The 18,434-nt window shown below is 39.2% G+C and overlaps 1 protein-coding gene across 1 annotated transcript; it reads left to right on the plus strand.

Moving 5' to 3' along the window:
• The first annotated feature begins 5,362 nt into the window (after positions 1-5,362).
• On the plus strand, positions 5,363-6,175 carry LOC149156034 (uncharacterized). The gene is made up of 2 exons (XM_089444611.1): positions 5,363-5,563; positions 5,702-6,175. The coding sequence occupies exons 1-2, from the start codon at positions 5,363-5,365 to the stop codon at positions 6,173-6,175; spliced, it is 675 nt and encodes a 224-aa protein (XP_089300737.1).
• Positions 6,176-18,434: the final 12,259 nt, after the last annotated feature.

Below are 18,434 nucleotides of genomic sequence, written 5' to 3' on the forward strand. Positions count from 1 at the left end.
GTAACATAGTTGGAGTACTTTTCAGGGTCTCCATCGATTGTGTTTTAATGTGTTTTTTTTGTTATTTTATTTATTTTGAATGCTAGTTATATCTGTTGGTTGTTGTTATTAACACATTGTTGTGATGGATTGGAGACATGAATTAGATTCACTTGAAGGATTGTTGAAAAATGCAGCAAGAAATTCTCAATTTGATTTTGCCTTGATTAAATTGAGAAAATTTGAATTTCCACATCAACAGACAACTTGGATGCAATTAACTTGTATGACATGGCTTGTGTCACCCATTTATCAATAAATTTGAGTTGGAGGAGTTAGTGTTTTGCTAAGCACGTGTGATTGCTAATTTGTAGCAATCAAAGTCAATTATCTCAAGTTGTTTTCAATTAAACTAGTTCTAACTGTTGGTGTTGGGTAGCAGAGGTCATGCGTAATGGTTTCGGGATAGAAAACCTAGAAATTAGGATTAAGCTATTGTAAAAACTCCAAATTATGTGGAGTGTGATGTGTAATAATTCTATGTCAAAAGGGTAGTCCGGCCAAAAATAGTGTAAATAAATGTAAGTTGAGTCGGCCTTCCTATGAATCGCGGTCCATGGAAACGTATAAATAGAGCGAGGCTCTATGGGTAGAGTAGCTAAGTTTTTGGTATGATTTTGAGATCTGAAATGCAATGGGTGTCTGAGAAGAGAATTCTGAAAGCGGCTATAAGTCTAAGTAGGGGATTTTGGCAGAGGATAGAGGCTCTGTAGCTGTGTGTGTAGAGGCTCGGAAAAGTCCGCAGCTGTGTGCACGGACCCCTGCAGTTGAGTGCGCAAGGAAAATCTGGATGTAAGGGTCAGAAGTGGAAATAAAGATAAGTTTCTTCTGAATTTCGTGTTAATTCTGAACTATCGCAACAATGTTCATTATGGTTTATGAAACTGTGTTGATCTATGCACATATTCTTATTTAGTACTTGTGAATCGAGTTTAATCTTAATATGTGAACTAAATGAAAGTAATAAATGTTTTCTTAAATACCTCTCTAAGTAAATTTGGTGTATAGTACTTAATTGAATAAATTATATATATCTAAGATTATTGGGATCCGCACAGATCTAGAGTAGCGCAAAGCTACAGGATGGCACGTGAACCTCTCAGACCACATCTAGACATCCCAAAGCTGCGGAAACTTGGTTCCAACGCCCTCCCACACTACCTTGGGTGAGACCTCAGTCCGTGCTTCGTGGGCTGTTCCTGAAAGGGTCGGTAGCTACAGGATTTACTTGGCTAAATAATTCTTCCGAACTTGGGTCAGGGACATATAAGCCAACAAATGGTTCTGTTGGTGGGACCGAGATCTGCCTAAGGGGTGTCTGATGTGGAACGTAGAAGGATCGAAGGGATCGTTGATGGTAATAGATCAAGGGTATTTATGGCAAGCGCGATTCAGTTGCTGGTATTCAAAGGAGTAGGAGGCGAAGATCCAGAGAAATTTTAGTTTGTGTTAACATTAATATGGAATGTGCAGTAAATCGCAGATGATAACATCAAGAAAGCTACCTTAGTGAGCGCACTGTAGGACCGAGCACTGACATGGTACATGAAGTATTCAAGTGGTAACCCAACAACGGGGGTAGCGGAAATCCAGACAAAATTGAAAAATGAATTTAGCTGGCCGATGTCAGGAAAAAAATCGGTCGTAGGGTTCAAAGAGATTGTAATGATGCCGGGTGAAACTCTGTGGGATTTGGATCAGAGATTGAAAAGCACTATCCATGAGGCCAATATGACACTGACAGATGAGCAGCACTGCACTTGGTTCGTCACATCATTAATGCCATATCTGAAGTCGGCTCTGTTACAACAAAAGATCTCAAACCAAGGTAAAGCAATGGAGGCAGTAATGCGGCTGTACGAAACCCCGATACCAGACCTAGGGTTGGGAGTTTAGCAAATTCAAGCGTAGGTCCAAAATTTATGTTTGGAAATGTAGAAGTTAAAACAAGAATAGACACTGCGCTAAGAAGTCTGGGAGGAAGTATGGTGTGTAAGGTGTAAGAGCCAGGGACACGACAAAGATCATTGTCTAGTCTCAGTGAATTTTATGGTAACAGGGCGACCAACACCATTGTGACCACAGGCATAGACAAGTCCAAGCACAACCACCCCACTCTAGTGTGCAATCTGTCAAGTGGGAGGAAAGCACAACACTGATAACTGTCATCTATTACCAAAATACAACCAGACCCCCTAGTAGCTCTTTTGCAACTTTTGTAGATCAGTGGGCCATGAAGAAAGAGATTGTTGTAGCTCTCAAATGCTGATGGATCATTCATCTTCCTATAGAATGCAGACGGAGGCGCTAAGTCAGGATCCAACTACAACGACTGCGTGTGGTGGGTTCCAAGGGCGCGGTCGAGGACGGGGCGGAATGGGACCAGGAAGGGGTTGCAGGTAGCTAATCTGTTACAACTGTGGAGGACGAGGACACTATGCATGAGATTGTACCAACCCAACCCGAATTTCATGTAGTTATTGTGAGAAATTCAATCCTGAGCTACTAGAATGTCCTACATTGATAGCGAAAATTCGGGAAAAGAGGGTAGCGCAAGCAACAATGACCCATAATATGCAAATGATGAGGTCTGAACCCCACGAGGAAGATCCCAAGGTCAACATGGTGGTGAGGAATGGCATGGCCACAAGAGCGGATGGGCAGAATTCAGGCAGTGATAAGGGGACATATCGGGAAGTCTGAGGGAGCTTCGCAGAGGTCTCTACCTCAAGTATTAGGGATCAGCCCAAGACGGAAAAGGATCCCTCGATGAAAACTACCTTTTTAAATACATATATAAAATTTCTTCGTCACAACAGGGCGGTTAAAGGCTTATAGGAGTTGATAAATAGATGTGCAAGGTGGAGTGAGCATCACATCATTCTAAAGTTGGGAAGACATGCATCACGAACTGGAAGGGAAATGCAGTTAACAGCGCAGATCGGTGATTATAAGATGGAGTAGGTCATTTTGGATCTGGGCACAAATGCGAACGTATTGCTGAAATAGACATGGGAACGCATGGGTAAGCCTACAGTACAATGGTATGCTATCCAATTATGGATGGCAAATCAATAGAAGGTGCTACCCAAGGGAAGGCTGCGATTATGGTATACCTTGATGGCACAAGTACCCGCATGGATTTTGAAGTTATTGAGCTCATGGATGAAATTACGCCCTATCCTATGTTGTTAGGAATAGATTGGGCCACTGACATGAACAGAGTTATTAATCTAAAGAAGAGGACAATGATATTTGAAACAAAGGCACTCCGAGTCGTTATTCCATTAGATCTAGCTGAAGGAATACGCTACAACGAATCGATGAACAACAATGACGATAAAATGACTACCCAGGAGCAAGGATGGATCAAGACATTGGAGGATAGAAGAATATCATTAGGGGATGGAGAATCGTTCTCTAATGATCCAGATGAGGAAGATGAGTGGCGATGAAACTGGTTGAGTGGAGTAACCATGCTACACTGCAACATGGTGACGAAATCGTTGTACTATGTAAAGTCCCAGGATCGAAAATTTCCAAGATATGATGGGTTAACAGTGACATATGAATTTCTGACCAAATTTGAAATAGCAGTACCTGAGCACCAACGGTTTGACATGATGAAATGGGTGCTGCGCGCGATGGTGGGGCACACATGAAGGAACGTTCAAAGATTGGCGTGCTTTCAGGCATATGATGAAAATCAAATTTAGGAAGCCCGAACTACGCATAGCAGAGAAATACGATGGACGGGATGATCCACACATGCACCTGACTAGGTGGATCAAAGCATACAGAGAAGAAGCACAACCAAAGTGGGTGCACTTATTGTATCACACCTTGGACGTCATTCCCAGAAACTGGTACACCAAAACGGAGCTCTAGCACGACATAGGTAGGTGGGATATCTTGCATGTAGGGTTTTTGCTGACATTTATTTTCGAAGACCAATGGATGGATCCCATGGACGAAGCGTTACAACTGGTAAGGGCCACTATATTCAAGACACCATTAGAGCTAGAGGAAACTATGAAGCTTGACTGGTCGTAGCAGCTAGGTTAGGCCCTCGAATGCTATAATGTCCAGTAGAATATGACGAGGAGGATCTGCAAAATGTCAATGTTTCGGAATCAAAGGGCACCCGAGAGGTGCATGGACCCGAAATTGAAGATCCAAATATGACGACACCATTGAAAACGAAACAAGTTAACATTGGAACCGAAGAAGAGCTGAAGTGTGCAACACTTGGGGACTATTGGGACGACGCTACGGTAGAGAAGGTCATTGAGTTGCTTCGGGAATACCAAGACTTGTTCGCAACAAAGATCACGGAGCTAAAGGGAATCCTAGGAGAACTAGGAGTGATGGAGATCACATTGAAGCCAAATGCAAAACCGGTGAAGCAACGACTCTAGCGATTAAATCCAAAATATAAAGCAAATGTTTGCAAATAGTTGGACAAAATGCTAGTAGCAGGAATCATTGAACCAGTCGAGGAGTTTGATTGGGTAAGTCTAATGGTTGTGCAGGAGAAGAAACAGAATGGTGAGATTCGCATCTGCGTCGATCTCAAGGAGCTCAATCATGCCTGCATCAATGAGTCGTTTCCAACACCATTTACAGATGAGGTACTGGAAAACGTGGGGGGATAGGAAGCCTACTTTTTCACGGATGGGTTCTCAGGATACCACCAGATCAAGATTGTGTCAGAGGATAGGAGTAAGACAACGTTTGCTACTGAATGGGGTTGTTTTCAATACACAATAATTCCTTTTGGACTGAAGAACGTGCCGACCATTTTTTCACGAATAGTAATCGCTGCATTCAAATAATTTATTCACAAGTTATTTGAAGTCTACCTAGATGACTCGACCATGTTTGGACTGGTTAAGAAGCACATAGCGAGCTTATGGTTGATGCTGGATACTTTCTGCCATCATCATATTGTGCTCAACCTGAAGAAGTGTACTTTCCCGGTTCCATTCAGAAGCCTACTGGGCCACGTGGTCTGTAAGCAAGGCCTGATGGTGGATCTGGCGAATATTACCATCATGCTTAATCTTCAAGTGCCTAGGATGCTACTTATTGTTGGAACGAGGAATGTAACAAAAACTTTCCGCCATCATCATATTGCGCTCAACCTGAAGAAGTGTACTTTCCCGGTTCCATTCAGAAGCCTAGTGGGCCACGTGGTCTGTAAGCAGGGGCTGATGGTGGATTTGGCGAATATCACCATCATACTTAATCTTCAAGCGCCTAGGATGCTACTTATTGCTGGAACGAGGAATGTAACAAAAATGTAGAGACAGTTAAGGAAAAGATGGCGTTGGCCGCTATATTGGTCTTTGCAAAATGGGACGTCGAATTTCTTGTGCATGTCGACACATCATGTATCGCCTTAGCGGTATTACTTACACAATTAGGAGTGGATGGAAATGACCACCCGATTATGTTGGCAAGTCGCCGGCTATCAAAATATGAGAAGAACTATTCCACTACTAAGCGCAAGGGATTAGCGATGGTATACGTGCTTCAAAAAAATTTCCATTATCTACTGGGAGGTCACATTAAGATGTATACCGATCACTCGGTGTTAAAATACCTCGTGAATAAGCCTCTGTTCGAGGGGTGTATCAGTCGATGGCTTTTGTTATTCTAGGAGTATGACTTTGAGGTCATCATCGAGCCAGGACATTTAAATGCAAGCCCAGATCACTTGTCCCAAATAGACATCGGCGAAGAACCCACAAATCTAGAAGATGTACTTCCACACGCTCAGCTATATGCGGTGCGCATAGCGGATGGTCATTTTGAAGATATAATCCATTTCCTAACTACAAGGACTACGCCGCAAGGATACTCTGTTCAACAGAAGAAGGAATTGGTGATATGCATAGCACACTTCACCTTGATTGCTGGACACCTCCACAAAATGGGCAATGATGAGATTTTGTGTCGGTATGTCCCGGAGTTCGAGCGAGGACAAATCCTGGCTAAAGCCCATGTTGGGGTTGCTAGAAAACACTATGCAAGTCATGCCACATCCCAGAAGATGCTTCGCATAGGATTGTGGTGGCCCGCTCTGCATCAAGATTCGAAAGTTCACTGCCGAGCCTGCGATGTCTACCAATGAATAGGGAAACCGTCGCAGAGAGATGAAATGCCACTCCAGCAGCAGATGACTCTAAAACCCTTCAAAAAGTGGGAAATCGACTTTGTAGGACCTATTGAGCTATGAGGAAAAATGAGCACCCATTATATCATCACCACAACCGATTATTTAACCCGATGGGCTGAGGCACAACCGGTTAAGGATTGCATGGTTGCAAGAGCTGCAAAGTTTTTGTTCGAGAATGTACTAACAAGGTTTGGCTATCCCAAAATTCTCATGAGCAATTGGGGAATGCATTTTCTGAATGAAACCATCAACGCACTCACTGAGGAATTCCAAATATATCATCAACAAAGTATGCCATACCACCCACAAGCAAATGTGACCGTGTAGGCATTCACAAAAATCTTGGAGATTGCATTGACCAAGGTCTGTAATGTGCAATGAAATGACAGGGACTTGCACATCACTGTTGTGCTATGGGCATATCGAACCACATGCAAGAAATTGACAGTCCAGATACCTTATCGGTTAGTCTATGGCAAGGAGGTCATCATGCCTATGGAATATATTATGCCTAGTCTGCGGTTCGTGACAATCATAGGTATATCAGACCACAGGGCTTTGGAGGAAAGGCTCGCGCAACTCGAAGAAATGGAGGAGGAACGAATTTTTGGCTGGATTACGTCAGCAAGTGCAGAAACAAAAAGAAAAAGCATGGCATGATCACCATATCAAGGTGCGCACCATTAAGGAGAGTAATATAGTATTTTTATATGATAGTAAATTCGAGAATTTCCTTGGCAAACTCTGAATTCATTGATTGGGACCTTATGTCATCAAAGAAGTTACCGATGGGGGTGCGTTCAGCTTGCTAAACTCAATGGGGAGCACTCTCTAGGCCAAGTAAATGGCAGTCGCCTGAAGCTCTATACGAGCTGGCTAGGCGCTTGACTAACCGTTCGAGGGACAGTCTCACCACTCCAACCAGTTGAAAGAGAGTGTAGGATGATAAAGAAGTCTGGATAAAGAGGCGTGAGTGCCAGGATATGCATCGATTAGGCCCATCATCAAGATCATTGCCATACGATTAGAATTATGTTGTTGCGTTGCTCTGAGCCAAGGTGACTGTTCAAGTCACTATTCATGACATGATGTTTGCATTATGGTAAAAGGGAGCGGGCAGGGAGAAATTAAGGGAAGGAGTACGAACTAGATATGGCATGAGCTGCTATAGAATTTACATGGGGACTCTGGAACAGGCGGTAATCCAGGAATATGAAATTTGACTCACTTATAAAACACTAAGGAACAACTACCAGGTGACTTACACTTCCACAAAGCATATGCTGAGTCTTGACATGGCGTTGTTTATTATCTCTACACAAGAAGTAAGCCCGCAGGTGGTAATATGGCTAAGAGGGCAGCCAGACTCTCTCATGCTCATGGTGTTCACAGCTGCGGGCATCCCGCAGCCTAAAAACTCAACAGTAGTGGATGTACCAAAAAAGGGAAGACACAAAGCATAAGTGGTCCAGATGTCGTCGCCTCATCCATGGGCGGGTCGAAAAACTACAACAATTTAGTGAAAATATGGGAAAACGGAGACCACAGGTCAGAACGAAGTTAATAAGGTGGCTCTGAAAAACTATAAATAGTGGAATCTCATGAACAACAGCAACGGTCTTACAAAATTACAACACAAGCTGCAGCAGACAGTGCAACGAGAAGATACGAAGGTTGGAAGTGGCTGCAGAGGTAAAGGGAGGTCCCGTCTGAGGCTTCCCTGCTCGAGCTAAAATTGTATCAAGAGGTGTTCTGTGTTAACCGAGTAGTGTAGAATGAGCATCATCGGTTGGAAGAAGTAGTAAAAACATTGAAGCAGGAGCCCAGAAACATTGCATAAGCATCATTACCTTTTATGCAGTATTTTGTCTTCATATAAAACATTCACAGCCGAGGGCAGCAAGAATGTTAGAATCCACCAGTGGTCTCTCCCGCATAGAAATGAACATGAGTCCTCTGAAAGAACACGCAAGAACTTGCCCTATAGTAAATATTGTTGGTTTCCTTAAAGGGTCCATCTACCAAAAATGATATTTCACGTTCAACACTCAAAATATCTATAAGATAAATTCTGTTTTGGAGAAACCATTGAGAAACCCTTAAGCCATAGGGAAATTGTTTAGCAACAAGAAACTCTAACTATTAATTTTTTCTTAACTATTAACTATTAATCTGACAGCCTCTTCTGATCTTTATACCATCTTGGATTTCTTCTCTCTTTATGCTAGAGGATTCATTTAAAGTTTAAACTTAACCAGTCCATGTGGTTGCCTCATTGGATCCTTGGTGTTAAGTAGAATTCTGTGATGTAGGTCGAAGTTAATAGTAGCAATGCAGCTCCTCTCTACAAGTTCTTGAAGTTAGGCAAAGGTGGGCTTTTTGGTAATGGAATAAAGTGGAACTTCACTAAGTTTCTGGTGGACAAAGATGGGAATGTTGTAGAACGATATGCACCCACTACGTCTCCATTGAGTATCAAAATCTTAGAGAAAACCTCTTTGTTAATTCCATGTATCATATATGAAGATCCTTTTTATCACTAGCTCACTATATAATTAGTTTGGTGAAAACTTGTTTTTGTGTGCACCAATGACACCAAACTTGCACTAAGGACACCCACAGGGAGATATGTTGTGAAGAACATAACTCCATGGAAAAAGCAAAGAGATTGTATGCAAATTGGCACACGGAATAAGACATGACGTTGTCGAGAATAACATGTTGTTAAAAATTAAGTACCTTGTTATTCAAATCGATGTCTTATTTACATTGATGATGCAATAAACCATGATCTCCATGGTGATAAAAGGCCTAATACCTATGTTGCATCATATGCAAATGCAGAATAGAATCAGATTTTAATTTGTATTGACCTTGCCAGTCATAAGGCCTATGTTTCAAATAGCTTATATAGATTATAATTGTATTCCACTGAACAAACAACTGTACAACTTAAGTTATGTTTGCCTCAGAGTAGGAGCAGCAGGGCTTATTTTCTTGGCCTTTTATCTTCAGGTATTTCTCAGCACTCGTGGAAATACTAAGATGGCATGTATCTAGCAGTAAATAATTTAGTATAATAACTCAAATCCATATTAATGCATGATCTATGATGTGGTTAATGCTATCAAATTCCTTGATGCAACAATTTCAATGTTAAGATGAATGTGTTCTAGCATTCTTCTGAATAACTTCATATCATTGCCAGGTTGGATAGCTAATAGGTAAGGTATATTTTTAAATAGTAGATATATCAGCCCTATTTGATAAACCTGACCTGAACTGTAGATGAATCCCCATTGCAAAATAAATTTATTGAAATGAATATCCAATTTTGCAATGACACTGAATTTCTCCCTTACGGTGTTTGTTGATTTTGTTGATTTTTTAGATTGATATTTGGGGTTTAAGGAGACCATTTTTTCTCCTTTGAATGGATGGGAATGAAAGCGATGCTTATTTTTGCCAGGGCAGCCCAGGCTATATTCCCAGCATTTATTAATGGATGGTATTATGAAATGCCTAACAATACCTTGGTATGTATCTCTCTATCTTCATCATCGTTGTCACACTCTCTCAAACACTCACACGTCTCTCTTACAATTTCTTTCACTTGTACTTTGTGCTGGAGAAGGCCAGGGAAACTGTTGCTGGACACAATTTGGGTTCTATTGGACTAGAAGCTGCCAGTGCAAAAATCTCAGAATTGGCTTCAAAAGTGTCCAGTGAATGCCTCAACAATACTTTTTCTAGTTTCCCTGAAATGCAATCATTATACAAGTAGCATCAACATATGGTACATGCTATGCATAGCCTTAATCAACAATTTCAAGTTACATATTTTTCAATGGAGAGTTGTTTGACATAAAATGAGAGTTCTGAAAAAGAATTTAGTTCTGATTATGCAAAACGCTAGCAAGATAAGATTGATAACACTATAGAATACAAATGTACCTTTTTGGCAAACTGAAACTTCAACATCACTGATTGTTTTTAGTGAAGATAAGTACTTGTCTACTCCTAGTGCAGTCTCTGAAAGAATGGCCTGTTGTAATATCTTGTCCCTCAAAAGCATATCTGTTATCTCCCTCCTGATTTTCTATGCAACCATCTTGACTCTCCTTGGATGAGCCATGCATATAATCTGATTTTGTTTTGGGAATTTGCTAAATTTGGGTCCATGGGAGTACAGGTAATTCCGATTTGGGGTTCTATTAAATTTGGGTCCAATGGAGTATTCGAAATGTTTGAGAGTAGACAAGTTTAAAGAATGTATTGTTTTTGTCATCTAGGCATCAACCACGAGTGTGTGGAGGCACTGTTGGGTTGCAGGCAATGACTATAGACTTGTTTGATGAGCTAGGAGTTGCACCATGTTTCGAATCAACAGTGAATGATGTGTCGATATTATCTAATATTTGTTCATCTATTACACCTGTTAATGTGGGTGCCTACTATAATCAGACATTTTTAGAAGATATAAACAAGGGGTAATCTATTTTCATGTTTACTATACTCGATTTTTCAGGGGAAAGTACCAACCTGGAAGAAAAATTGATTTTCATGCACTCATTTAAAACCAACTGGCAAAGTTGTCAAGTAAGTATTGTGAGCTAGGAACCTGTTCTTTTCAACTACTCAGTAGTAGACAATATTCTATATGGACTGAAAGGCAGAGCCAGCACTGTTGACATTGAAAATGCTGTCGTACATTTCAAAAACCTTTAGACATGTTTTAAATCTCCTTTGATTTGAACTAGAAACATGCGACTTGTATTGTCAAATTGAGAGTACAATTAGTTGCTTCATTTGACTATTTTAATGAATATGGAATTCTTCTAAATTTGAAACATTTTCCACTTCTGACTCAAAAAATACAGAGAATGGCCAATGCCCATGAGTTTGTATCAAATTTTCTGGAACGGTAGAATACACTTGTTGGAGAGCATGGTCTAAAGTTGTCAGGGGGTCAAAAACAGCGGATTGGAATAGCAAGGGCATTATTGAGGAATCCTTGTGTACTTCTTTTGGATGAAGCTACGAGTGCTTTGGAAGCAAAGAGTGAATACCTGGTTCAGGTGATACCATGACCTAAACCATGATAGCCTCTTTTTTCTTCTATTACTCTTGATTTTTCGTCTGATCTTATTTTCTTCGTTAACAATGCCCTTTCTTGTATTTAATCAGGATGCCATGGACCAATTGATAAAAGGATAGATGGTTTTAGTTATAACACATAGAATTTGAGTCTAAAGTGCAACTACCGTGGCAGTTGTGTCAGGCGGTCAGATAGTTGAAAGTGGTATTCATGAGGAATTGTTGAAAAAGAATGGTATCTATGCATCTCTAATTCGAAGGTAACTGCAAGGACCCAAAACTAAAAATTAAGTTTTCTTAGCCCGAACGAACATGGAGCAAACAACCCGAGTTGTGTTTCATAAATCCATACTACAATGATGGCTAATTACATCTATTCTAAATCTCTGATACCAGAGTCACTACCACAGAAATTTGATGATTAACAATGATTAACAATTGTAATAATAGAGTAGTTATTCCCCTATTCCTTCTGCCTGCCACCAATAATAATCCATCAGTGATGGAAAGAAAAACCATCTGGAACTTCATTGTGGAGGTTCCAGAAAGATTGCATAAGCATCATTACCTTGTATGCAGTATTTTTCCTTCCTTCCGTTCTATGGTATAAAGATCAAAGAACTTCTCCTCCACTTATCACCAGGCATTCTATTGCACACAAGGCAAGATTAAAAAATAATATGTTTGCCTCATAGCAGGAGCAGCAGGGCTTGTTTTCTTGGCCTTTTATCTTCTGGTATTTCTCAGCACTCGTGGAAATACTAAGATGGCATGTATCTAGCAGTGAATAATTTAGTATAATTATTCAAATCCATATTAATGCATGATCTATGATGTGGTTAACGCTATCAAATTCCTTGATGCAACAATTTCAATGTTAAGATGGATGTGTTCTAGCATTCTTCTAAATAACATTATATGACTGCCACGTTGGATAACTAATAGGCAAGGTATATTTTTAAATAGTAGATATATAAGCCCTATTTGATAAACCTGACCTGAACTGTAGATGAATCCCCATTGCAAAATAAATTTATTGAAATGAATATCCAATTTTGCAATGACACTGAATTTCTCCCTTATGGTTTTTTTTTATTTTGTTGATTTTTTAGATTGATATTTGGGGTTTAAGGAGACCATTTTTTCTCCTTTGAATGGATGGGAATGAAAGCAATGCTTATTTTTGTCAGGGCAGCCTAGGCTATATTCCCAACATTTTTTAATGGATGGTATTACAAAATTCCTAACAATACCTTGGTATGTATCTCTCTATCTTCATCATTGTTATCACACTCTCTCAAACTCACACACGTCTCTCTTACAATTTCTTTCACTTGTAGTTTGTGCTGGAGAAGGCCAGGGAAATTGTTGCTTGCCACAATTTGAGTTATGTTGGACTAGAAGCTGCCAGTGCAGAAATCTCAGAATTGGCTTCAAAAGTGTCCAGTGAATGCCTCAACAATGCTTTTTCTAGTTTCCCTGATGCCATCATTATACAAGTAGCATCGACATATGGTACATGCTATGCATAGCCTTAAGCAGCAATTCTAAGTCACATATTTTTCAATGGAAAGTTGTTTGACATCAAATGAGAGTTATGAAAAGAATTTAGTTTTGATTATGCAGAACGCTGGCAAGATACAATTGAGAACATTACAGAATATAAATGTACCTTTTTGGCAGACTGACACTTCAACTCACTGATTTTTTTTAGTGAAGATAAGTACTTTTCTGCTCCTAGTGCAGTCTCTGAAAGAATGGCCTGTTGTAATATCTTGTCCCTCAAAAGCATATCTGTTATCTCCCTCCTGATTTACTGTGCAATCATCTTGACTCTCCTTGGATGAGCCATGCATATAATGTGATTTTGTTTTGGGAATTTGCTAAATTTGCGTCCATGGGAGTACAGGTAATTCTGATTTGGGGTTCCGTTAAAGTTGGGTCCAATGGAGTATTCGAAATGTTTGAGAGTAGACAAGTTTAAATAATGTATTGCTTTTGTCATCTAGGCATCAACCACGAGTGTGTGGAGGCGCTGTTGGGTTGCAGGCAATGACTGTAGACTTGTTTGATGAGCTAGGAGTTGCACCATGTTTCAAATCAACAGTGAACGATGTGTCGATATTATCTAATATTTGTTCACCTATTACACCTGTTAATGCAGGTGCCTACTATAATCACACGTTTTTAGAAGATATAAACAAAGGGTAATCTATTTTCATGTTTACTATTCTCGATTTTTCAGGGGAAAGTACCAACCTGGAAGCAAAATTGATTTGCATGCACTCATTAAAAACCAACTGGCAAATTTTGCGAGTAAGTATTGTGAGCCAGGGACCTGTTCTTTTCAACTGCTCAGTAACAATATTCTATATGGACTGAAAGGCAGAGCCAGCACTGTTGACATTGAAAATGTTGCCGTACATTTCAAAAACCTTTAGACATGTTTTAAATCTCGTTTGATTTGAACTAGAAACATGCGACTTGTATTGTCAAATTGAGAGTACAATTAGTTGCTTCATTTGACTATTTCAATGAATATGGAATTCTCCTAAATTTGAAACATTGTCCACTTCTGACTCAACAAATACAGAGAATGGCCAATGCCCATGAGTTTGTATCAAATTTTCTGGAAGGGTACAATACACTTGTTGGAGAGCATGGTGTGAAGTTGTCAGGGGGTCAAAAACAACGGATTGGAATAGCAAGGGCATTACTGAGGAATCCTCGTGTACTTCTTTTGGATGAAGCTACGAGTGCTTTGGATGCAAAGAGTGAATACCTGGTTCAGGTGATACCATGACCCAAACCATGATAGCCTCTTTGTTCTTCTATTACTCTTGATTTTTCGTCTGATCTTATTTTCTTCCTTAACAATGCCCTTGCTTGTATTTAATCAGGATGCCATGGACCAATTGATAAAAGGACAGACGGTTTTAGTTATAGCACATAGACTTTCAGCAGTCTAAAGTGAAACTATCGTGGCAATTTTGTCAGGCGGTCAGATAGTTGAAAGTGGTACTCATGAGGAATTGTTGAAAAAGAATGGTATCTATGCATCTCTAATTCGAAGGCAACTGCAAGGATCCAAAACTAAAAATTAAGTTTTCTTTGCCCAAACAAACATGGAGAAAAGTACCCATGTTGCGTTTCATAAATCCATACTACATTGATGGCTAATTACATCTAGTCTGAATCTCTGATACCAGAGTCACTAACACAGAAATTTGACGATTAACAATTGTTAGATGATCCTTGCTTATAATTTTATGGAAGGAAATCTTGTTGAATATTTCATGTGTTTGTGGTTGTCTCCTGGACTTATTGCAAATCCTGCTTACTGTTTATTTTATACTTCTTAAAGAAGATAATGCTCTTAAAAATCACGGGAAACATAAATTGATCTTCTTATGCATGGACTAGTAAGAGATGTAATATATGGTTAATTCAGACTCTCAACTTCTCCATATTCTTTAACCCATCACACTGCATTCCAAAATATCTGAGGAAAAAGTTACCAAAACTTGTTTACAGTGCCACCCAGTGAAAGGCTGATGGACTCAAGGGTAAGAGAAAGTATCACGAGAGAATAACTATCTTGGCTGAAGAGCATGTTGCTAATTGCTTTTAAATTGTTGAATTCATTACAATGTAGTCACTGAAACTAACAGTAAAGTAGTCTGAAATCCTCTAAAAGCGTGTTATTGACAAGGATTCACTCTGAATATCCAAGTAAAATAAATGGATGAACACTTCGTGGAATAACAACATGATAAACCAAGGCATTTTTGTGTAGCTATAATCCCAAAGATGACTAACACAATGATTCGAACAAAACCCTCCAAACTTCCATGCCTTAACTTCTTGATATCATTAAATTGTTTAATCGTCCAGTCATGTAACATACTTTGTAAAAGTACTACTTTTTACATAAAACAAGATAATCATAATAGAGTAGTTATTCCCCTATTCCTTCTGCCTGCCACCAATAATAATCCATCAGTGATGGAAAGAAAAACCATCTGGAACTTCATTGTGGAGGTTCCAGAAAGATTGCATAAGCATCATTACCTTGTATGCAGTATTTTTCCTTCCTTCCGTTCTATGGTATAAAGATCAAAGAACTTGTCCTCCACTTATCACCAGGCATTCTATTGCACACACAAGGCAAGATTAAAAAATAATATGTTTGCCTCACAGCAGGAGCAGCAGGGCTTGTTTTCTTGGCCTTTTATCTTCTGGTATTTCTCAGCACTCGTGGAAATACTAAGATGGCATGTATCTAGCAGTGAATAATTTAGTATAATTACTCAAATCCATATTAATGCATGATCTATGATGTGGTTAACGCTATCAAATTCCTTGATGCAACAATTTCAATGTTAAGATGGATGTGTTCTAGCATTCTTCTGAATAACTTCATATGACTGCCAGGTTGGATAACTAATAGGCAAGGTATATTTTTAAATAGTAGATATATAAGCCCTATTTGATAAACCTGACCTGAAGTGTAGATGAATCCCCATTGCAAAATAAATTTATTGAAATGAATATCCAATTTTGCAATGACACTGAATTTCTCCCTTACGGTGTTTGTTGATTTTGTTGATTTTTTAGATTGATATTTGGGGTTTAAGGAGACCATTTTTTCTCCTTTGAATGGATGGGAATGAAAGCGATGCTTATTTTTGTCAGGGCAGCCCAGGCTATATTCCCAGCATTTGTTAATGGATGGTATTACGAAATTCCTAACAATACCTTGGTATGTATCTCTCTATCTTCATCATCGTTGTCACACTCTCTCAAACTCACACACGTCTCTCTTACAATTTCTTTCACTTGTAGTTTGTGCTGGAGAAGGCCAGGGAAACTATTGCTGGCCACAATTTGGGTTCTGTTGGACTAGAAGCTACCAGTGCGGTAATCTCAGAATTGGCTTTAAAAGTGTCCTGTGAATGCCTCAACAATGCTTTTTCTAGTTTCCCTGATGCCATCATTATACAAGTAGCATCAACATATGGTACATGATATGCATAGCCTTAATCAACAATTTCAAGTCACATATTTTTCAATGGAGAGTTGTTTGACATCAAATGAGAGTTCTAAAAAGAATTTAGTTCTGATTATGCAGAACGCTGGCAAGATACGATTGAGAAAATTACGGAATATAAATGTACCTTTCTGGCAGACTGACACCTCAACTCACTGATTGTTTTTAGTGAAGATAAGTACTTGTCTGCTCCTAGTGCAGTCTCTGAAAGAATGGCATGTTGTAATATCTTTTCCCTCAAAATCATATCTGTTATCTCCCTCCTAATTTACTGTGCAACCATCTTGACTCTCCTTGGATGAGCCATGCATATAATTTGATTTTGTTTTGGGAATTTGCTAAATTAGGGTCCATGGGAGTATAGGTAATTCCAATTTGGGGTTCCGTTAAATTTGGGTCCAATGGAGTATTCGAAATGTTTGAGAGTAGACAAGTTTAAAGAATGTATTGTTTTTGTCCTCTAGGCATCAACCACGAGTGTGTTGAGGCATTGTTGGGTTGCAGGAAATGACTATAGACTTGCTTGATGAGCTAGGAGTTGCACCATGTTTTGAATCAACAGTGAACGATGTGTCGATATTATCTAATATTTGTTCATCTATTACACCTGTTAATGCGGGTTCCTACTATAATCAGACATTTTTAGAAGATATAAACAAGGGGCAATCTATTTTCATGTTTACTATACTCAATTTTTCAGGGGAAAGTACCAACCTGGAAGCAAAATTGATCTTCATGCACTCATTTAAAATCAACTAGCAAATTTTGCAAGTAAGTATTGTGAGCCAGGAACTTGTTCTTTTCAACTGCTCAGTAATAGGCAATATTCTATATGGACTGAAAGGCAGAGCCAACACTGTTGACATTGAAAATGTTTTCGTACATTTCAAAAACCTTTAGACATGTTTTAAATCTCGTTTGATTTGAACTAACTAGAAACATGCGACTTGTATTGTCAAATTGAGAGTACAATTAGTTGCTTCATTTGACTATTTCAATGAATATGGAATTCTCGTAAATTTGAAACATTGTCCACTTCTGACTCAACAAATACAAAGAATGGCCAATGCCCATGAGTTTGTATCAAATTTTCTGGAAGGGTACAATACACTTGTTGGAGAGCATGGTGTGACGTTGTCAGGGGGTCAAAAACAGCGGATTGGAATAACAATGGCATTACTGAGGAATCCTCGTGTACTTCTTTTGGATGAAGCTATGAGTGCTTTGGATGCAAAGAATGAATACCTGGTTCAGGTGATACCATGACCCAAACCATGATCGCCTCTTTGTTCTTCTATTACTCTTGATTTTTCGTCTGATCTTATTTTCTTCCTTAGAAATTCCCTTGCCTGTATTTAATCAGGATGCCATGGACCAATTGATAAAAGGACAGATGGTTTTAGTTATAGCACATAGACTTTCAGCAGTCTAAAGTGCAACTATCGTGGCAGTTGCGTCAGGCGGTCAGATAGTTGAAAGTGGTACTCATGAGGAATTGTTGAAAAAGAATGGTATCTATGCATCTCTAATTCGAAGGCAACTGCAAGGATCCAAAACTAAAAATTAATTTTTCTTCTTCCGTACGAACATGGAGCAAATTACGCGAGTTTCGTTTCATAAATCCATACTACATTGATGGCTAATTACATCTAGTCTGAATCTCTAATACCAGAGTCACTAACACAAAAATTTGACGATTAACAATTGTGAGATGATCCTTGCTTATAATTTTATGGAAGGAAATCTTGTTGAATATTTCATGTGTTTGTGGTTGTCTCCTGGAATTATTGCAAATCCTGCTTACTATTTATTTTATACTTCTTAAAGAAGATAATTCTCTTAAAAATCACGGGAAACATAAATTGATATTCTTATGCATGGACTAGTAAGAGATGTAATATATGGTTAATTCAGACTCTCAACTTCTCAATATTCTTTAACCCCTCACAATGCATTCCAAAATATTTGAGGAAAAAGTTACCAAAACTTGTTTACAGTGCCACCCAGTGAAAGGCTGATGGACTTGAGGGTAAGAGAAAGTATCATGAGAGAATAACTATCTTGGCT

Source organism: Pinus tabuliformis, chromosome 9, assembly GCF_031772625.1.
Source record: "Pinus tabuliformis cultivar Carrire ecotype Pingquan chromosome 9, CPIR1, whole genome shotgun sequence".
NCBI lineage: Eukaryota > Viridiplantae > Streptophyta > Pinopsida > Pinales > Pinaceae > Pinus > Pinus tabuliformis.